This window comes from Nymphaea colorata, unplaced genomic scaffold (assembly GCF_008831285.2).
Source record: "Nymphaea colorata isolate Beijing-Zhang1983 unplaced genomic scaffold, ASM883128v2 scaffold0408, whole genome shotgun sequence".
NCBI lineage: Eukaryota > Viridiplantae > Streptophyta > Magnoliopsida > Nymphaeales > Nymphaeaceae > Nymphaea > Nymphaea colorata.
The window spans coordinates 18,533-25,425 of NW_022204914.1; the positions used below are offsets into that span (position 1 = coordinate 18,533).

Consider the following 6,893-nt stretch of genomic DNA (forward strand, 5'->3'; position numbering starts at 1 on the left):
ATTTGGGAAACTACACCAACATCAATCTGATCCAATTCAAGCACTTGTAGAACGTTGATTTCGACACCTACATCCAAAAGTTACTCTGATTGCATATCCGTTCATCATCATATGTTTACATTCTCATAATATTTCCTTTATATATACCATGATTATAGTGACATAAAATCATTGAACCTGTGCAGTCTTTACAGTAATCGATATGCTTTGCTTCTCGTAGTTGCTTATACTGGCCTCTTTCTCCTTGCTGATCAGTACCCTCATTTTGTTTATTATACCAGCGTATTTGGAATCAAACGAAAGCACAATTCCATCGATGCACAGTACAAAACAGACGCAGAATATAACGATAAAGTAAGTCTATGCCTCCGTGAAGAACATATAAGTATTTCCCTACACGTAATCTGAAAAATAGTAGTTAGAAATCCACATGTACGCGAAATACAACCCCAGCGAAAGCACAATAATGCTGAAGAAGAGAATAAACGACCAGAACTTTGTGTGGGTGGCCAGCTTGAAAGTCACCAGCATCATCACACACGTGAATCTACATAGAATTGACATTACATGGTAAGACTGACCAGCCATAGGTCGCTGCTGTAGCCCGATGCACTCAATGCTGTGCTGCTGAGATGTAAATACTGAAGAGAGATATGAGGATGGCCTCTATAGCTCCCTCTAGCACCCAAAATCCGAAGTTTCTAAAGTTGAATATGCAGTTCTCTTGCCCACGAAGTACATCTTGGGGAAGATGCGGTAAATGTACTTGTTGATTTAGTAGTTGGGAGGAACATACTGCGAATACTTGGTCTACAGGATGTGGTTTTTGACTGCAGCTGCAGACCCCTCCACGTCTTCCTCGCCCCCCTTCGCAGGCCTCACGTAGTTGACGTCCTGCTCGAAGACCGCCCTGATGATCAGTGGAAAAGAGGTGAAGATGAGGTTGTAGAGGGATATGTAGATGTCGTCGAAGATGGTCTGGCCGGAGTAACCGCAGTAGAGCGCGAAGATGAACTGCGGAATGGTGAACAGCATGTTCTTGTAGAAGAAGTAGAGGATCATTTCGGCGATTCGCATGTAGTTCCACCTGCCATGCACCAGCAGCAGTCGCCAAAGCATGCGGAACTCGGGAAGAGCGTAGTCACTTGCAAGGACTGCACCCATTCCCTCCTCTCCGAACAGACCTATTCCTATGTGCGCCTGCTTTATCATCGGCACGTCGTTCGCACCGTCTCCGATAGACAGCGTTATCCTGCCAAGCTGCTCTCTTACCACTCGGACAACGTCAGCTTTCTGAGAGGGTAGTAATCTGCAGCACACAACTGACTAGCAGTAGAGGAAAGCTAAGCTAAATCCTTTTCCAGCTGCTAAACTCCCATGATTGGCGTTAGGTCAGGCCTTCTATGAGCAGACTCACCTTCTTCCCATCCTCAGACTCGCTCTTGGCTGCATCTATCAGCTTGATGAGTTCTCCGTGCAGCACATTCACGTCCTTGTCCTTACACTAATGCTTGAGCACTGAAAAATCGCTTTGGATTAGGTTGCAGCTTTTGGCGATGTTCTCAGCTGTCTCCATCTTGTCCCCAGTAAGCATCCACACCTTAATGTCTACATCAATTATATTTTACTTGCACGGATGAGGTCACGTATCGTTTCCGGAACTTCATCTTGGAGCCTATCTAGGACTGCAGTGGCTCCGATTACGTAGAGATTCTCCTCCAGCTTGCTGATGAGTGGCTCGATGCCTTTTTCCTTGTTCTAAAGCGGGAGAGCCTCACACTCACGCTTATACTTAGCGTATTCCTATTATGAGATGTAACGCATTGCAATCAGTAGAGTTCTCAGACCAATTCTGGAAAATCGTTAGAGTTAAAAGTCAAGCTAGAATGTTTGATTTGGCGCCAGACGGGCTTTGATGATGTTGTCAGCTCCTTTTATGTACAGTTTTATCTTCCCGCTGTCCCTCACAATCACGGACATGCGCTTACGGTCAGAGGTAAAGGCGAAGCTCTAGAGAAGCTGAAACTCCTTCTCCACTTTGTTGATGCTGATGAGAGTGGTTGACTGCGTTGAAGAAAGGAATTAATATCCCATGGCTTTTGCGCTTCCACCAAAGTTATTTCATCAGGAGAAGGTCCCTGGTATTTAAGCACGCCGCGACCATCACTAGCCACCACTACTTCGTGAGCAATAGATAAAGCAGTAAAGTATTAATGAGCAAGTTCCTTGAGATTGTTGATTTAATGGGAATGAGTGTTTTCTCTGTTTCTGGCAAAGAAGCTGGGGATATACTAATTATTGGCGCCCCTGATGAGCAAATCCTGAAGAGATCTATCTTAAAACCCATCGCTTTTCTGGAGGGGGACTTCGGGAGAAATGAGCCTAGGTCTCCGAAGTATTTGTGCCCGATCAATGCTATTTTAAATTCCATGCGGTTGGTGGTGAGCGTCCCAGTTTTGTCAGTGAATACATACTCTATTTGCCCCAGTTCCTCGTTGAGGGAGGCCGAACGGACAGCTGCTCCCTTCTCCCGGAATGCGCTATACATGAACTTATCGTTATCGATGAAGTAGGACTGTGACATCTTCACTATCTCTATCGACACGATCAGCGAAATGGGAATCATCGTGTTCAACAGCACCAAGTAGGTGCAAAACATGAGAAAACCATCACCAAGCGCTGAGTTTGATCCCCAAAGAATGTAGTTGTGGTTGACTGAGTTACTCTTCAAAAAGGCACCGTCTAATGCCCCAGAATGATGCAGAGCACTATCTGGAAGAGGAGAATGAAGCCGAGTATGTAGTTGACCTTTATTTCTATCTGCGACATCTTACTGGTTTCTCCTTGGGAGTTCATCATGATCTTGCTATTCCTGCCAGTGTAGATGACCAGTCCGTATATCCATTTGGTGTTCTTCAGTCTTGCCTACCGATACAATAGCTGTTTGTCCTTGCGGAACACCACATGGCCTGAGCGTGGCCCTCTATCTCCATGGTGGAGTTAAACTCGTGCAATTCCTTATCGGGAAGGATGCCCTTGAAATCCCCCCTGAAGCTGCTCAGCTTCTCTATCGTGTTGTAGACCTGCGTTTCGTTGAAGGCGGAGCGTGGCTTTAGGTTTTTCTCGCCGTCGAGACTGGCAGTTTCTATAAAGGCGTGCCCGTCAGAGAAAACAGAACTAATCAGGACCAGATCCGCAGGAAAACGATCCTCCTCCACCACGTAGCAAATGTCTCCCACCACCACATCGCTCCACTCCACTTACTACAACTCCCCGTGCCGCAGCACCTTCGCTTTCTGCTCGTGGTTTAGACTCTGGTCTGAACGGTAACGCTGGTAGTCCTCGTAACCTGCATATCTAATCTTATACCCTCGCGCAGCATAGAAATGCCGAGGACGACGATGAGGGGCGCCCAGGCAGTGAGGGGTCCCAACGGACTGATGGCGGGGATGGACTGGAGGATGGCAATCACTAAGAAGTAGATATTGGCGAGGCGTTCGAACTGCAGGAGGAGGGATTCTAAGTGGAGGGCCTTGTACTGGGGAGGAAGGTGTACCAGCGGTACTTGGAAGTGCGTACGAAATTGCTTTCGAAGATGAGACGATTGGTCTTTAAGTGCTCGTCAGTGCCGAAGGAGAAGTTGTAGGGGTCGGGGAAGAGACGCTCGTCGTAGCAGCAGATCAGCTTTTTTAGATCCTGCATGCAGCCAGTGATAATATTCTGGATGAATTATACGAAGCCACTTTGTCCTCAGGGAGAGTCGTTAAGGGGCAAAGTGCAAGGAGAGGAAAAAGTGAACGGTAAAGTAGGGAGAGATCACTTGCGGTAGTGGTCGGTGATGCAGAAGGCTATTTATCTCCGCAATTCGTTGAAGTCCTTCCCCGCTCGTAAATATTGCTACCTGGCTGTCGCTTTGCAGCCATCTACGCAAACAGAGCCTGGATGGTGGGATCGTACTTCTCCCTAAGTTAGGGTGAGACTATTTCTAGCTTGGTGGCCAACTTCAGAGGGTCTACGCAGTCGATGTGGTCCATCTCGTGCAGGAGGAGCCTGGCTGGAAATCAATCAGCTAACTGGTGCGGTCCTCGTATTTGCATTCTTCCTTGTACTTCACCATCACCTTTTTCGCTCGTGGAATCATCATTCTGATGCCAGGGTAGCCACAGCACTCCTCCCACTCCTCCACCACCTCTGTGGACTGGTCCAGCAGCTGCGGATTCAAGTAAGTATCGTAGGAGGAGTGGCGCAGCTGGGAATAGCCGTTCCACTTGCCAGCGCGTAGGCACTGGCGATTAAGTATGACTAGCGCCTTCCAAAACTCGCCGACCATGGGGGAGGAGAGCGAGGCGAGTCCCTCCTTGATGGCTATGTTGCGGAGGTGGTTATCGATTCCCAGTTTCTTTCCGCGAAAGGGGACAGCTTCTGCCTCGAAGAGCTCGGCGGCCCCTGCGAAGCCGAAGTGGAAGATGCGGCCCTTCCCCATCACAATTATAATGCATAGTGTAAGAAATCATTGATACTGCTGGTGGAGGAACTTGAGCAGCCTTATCTTGCGCTCCGCTTGCTTGTAGTCCATCTAGTTCAGGTTCTTCAGCTTCAGCCTGCGCCTGTTCTCGATCCGGTTGGCCAGCTCCACCGCTCGCTCTGCCTTCTACGCGATGTCTCTCCCTGCTCGTACAGACGCTGCAGCTACGCATTGGATTCGGTATAGTTTCGTCTCTTGCCCTGCTTAGTTAGGCTAGATAGTTTTTGTGTTTTTTGGGCTTGCTGGGTGGTTACTACATGCTGAGATCCTTGGTGAGGGTGATGGTGGAGACTCGGGAGAAGTTCCTATTGTTTTTGAGGTTGATGGCGCTTCCGTTGTTTATTTACGGCAGGTAGTGCTGTGTGGAGGTCAGCTATATTTTTTCCCTCACTACATTGGTTGCCTCTCTCTATGGCTTGGTATATGCTGGCATTGGAGTCTTGTACGCCGTTATTCTTTTTTGGGGAGGTTGACAACATCGTCTACGCTTTTGGCCTTCTCTTTCAGCTGTTTATTGGTTCCTCTTCTTCTTTGTTATGGACAAAAGATAGTAGCTAGTGCTGCAGTCTCTCCTTGCGTTCCATCAGCATGAGTCTTTTCTTAATCCTCCTCTCCGCGATCTTAAACTCATGCAAGCGTTTCTCCTCCTCCTTCTCAGCAGCAACTTTCTGCAGGAACTACTTGGTCCTTTCCCTTCTCACCTCCTCTTCCTTTTTTATCGTTTTGAGTATGTTTTGAATCTGTTTGTTTATCTCTGTCTGTTGGAGCTGTTGCCACTTGGGCGGATGCTGGTTTGCCAACTTGGAAGGCACGCTATTGTGTTGGAGCCTGATGCTGGCTTCCTGTTTGAGCAGGTGCTGGGAAGATTATTTATCCTTCTGGGGTGGTTTGAGGAAATCATCCAAAAACTCATTATCGTCGTCGCTGGGCTCGCTAAACTGCGAATTCACCCTTATTTTTTATTTCCGAATACGCATGGATAAAATTATATTTCAGCAATCGGGCAGGAAGGGGGCATGCAATCATATCTCATCACTTTTTGTCCATCATCTTCACGAGGTCGTTGAGGTTCTTCGTGTAGCCCTTCGAGATCAGCCACTCCCTGAAGTTCCCCTGGAGAGCAGAGTGCAGGTTCTTCATCATGTCGTTGCTGAGGTTGCTCTTGGCGATCTTGCCCTTTATTGTCCCGTAGAACTTGTTCCTGGCGTCCAGCTCGGCTATGTACTCCTTGGGAGCCAGCAGGTCTCCCATCTCCTGCTTCTTCTCCTCCTTCTTCTTTGGCTCGTCCTCCTTCTCGGGCAGCACAAGCAAGTCGAACTCAGACGGCGGCATCCTGCTCCAGCTGTGCTCGTCGCTGATCATCTGCTTGAACAGCACCTGCTAGAAGTTGCTGAAGTTGGCCTAGGAGAGCGGGATCGAGGCAGCCTTCAGGTGGCGCGGGAGCTCTGGCGAGGAGCTGTTGTTGGGCCCGACCGAGATGGACTTGTTGTCGCCGGTGAGGATGATGGGGGAAGGCCCGTAGTAGTAGATGTTGGAGTCGTGGGTGTTGCAGACGCGGAGGAGGTTGGTGGCGACGGTGAAGGAGACCTTTTCGCACTTGTCGATGAAGGCGATGCGTTCGCAGGAGGCGATGTAGATGGTGCAGTTGAGACAGTTGACCACGTACAGCGATCTAACGGGGGAATTGATGAAGATCTCCGAATCTTCGCAGCCGATGATGCGCAGATCCTTGTCCTTGATCTCCTCCTTGATGGTGACGACGTAGCTGAGTCCTTCGAGGCTGACCAATTCCTGTTCTGTGATGGTGATGCGCGGCACGATGTGGTCGCTGATGGTGGAGGCCTTGAGCTTCTGGGACTTGTTGAAGATGGGCAGGTAGGTGGAGAATTTCTTGGTGCGGTCGACCTTGAAGAGGAAGTTGAGCGGCTGCAGGTCGTCGCTCTCCAGGAAGGGGTCCTGGGTGTTGGGCTCGTTGGAGAGCAGCTTCAGGAAGGTCACGAAGTGCTCCTTGATGTAGTTCATTATCTCTGTCTGCTCGTTGCTGATGTAGAGAGTGCGCGTGGCTCTGTTGCGCGGAGAGGTGAGGTTGGCCCCCACCGCCTCCTTGTTGGGTGCGTGGATGTTGCTGGCGCCCTCGTTGAAAATCACCTTGCGTTCCCTGCTCATCAGTTGCAGCATCAGCACCAGGAGGAGAACCTTGGCATCGACTCCCCGTACTCTCCCTTCACCACCCACCACAGTTTCTCGTCATCGGTGTCGAACAATTGCTTCATGAGATCTTTGTGTTGGCCAGACTGAGCTTCGAACCGCTGTTGAAGTAGGGCGTGAGGTTGAGCAGCTGCGCAATGGTGTACCTCCCCGGCGGGAA

The 6,893-nt window shown here is 49.4% G+C and overlaps 1 protein-coding gene across 1 annotated transcript; it reads right to left on the minus strand.

Annotated features, from left to right (window-relative positions):
• Window positions 1–810: 810 nt before the first annotated feature.
• LOC116244944 (phospholipid-transporting ATPase DNF2-like) lies at window positions 811–4,483 on the minus strand. Its single transcript, XM_031616731.1, is given in 7 exon segments — window positions 811–1,355; window positions 1,399–1,609; window positions 1,612–2,096; window positions 2,099–2,176; window positions 2,293–2,772; window positions 2,930–3,145; window positions 4,075–4,483. Coding segments are annotated over 7 exon segments (2,424 nt in total).
• Window positions 4,484–6,893: the final 2,410 nt, after the last annotated feature.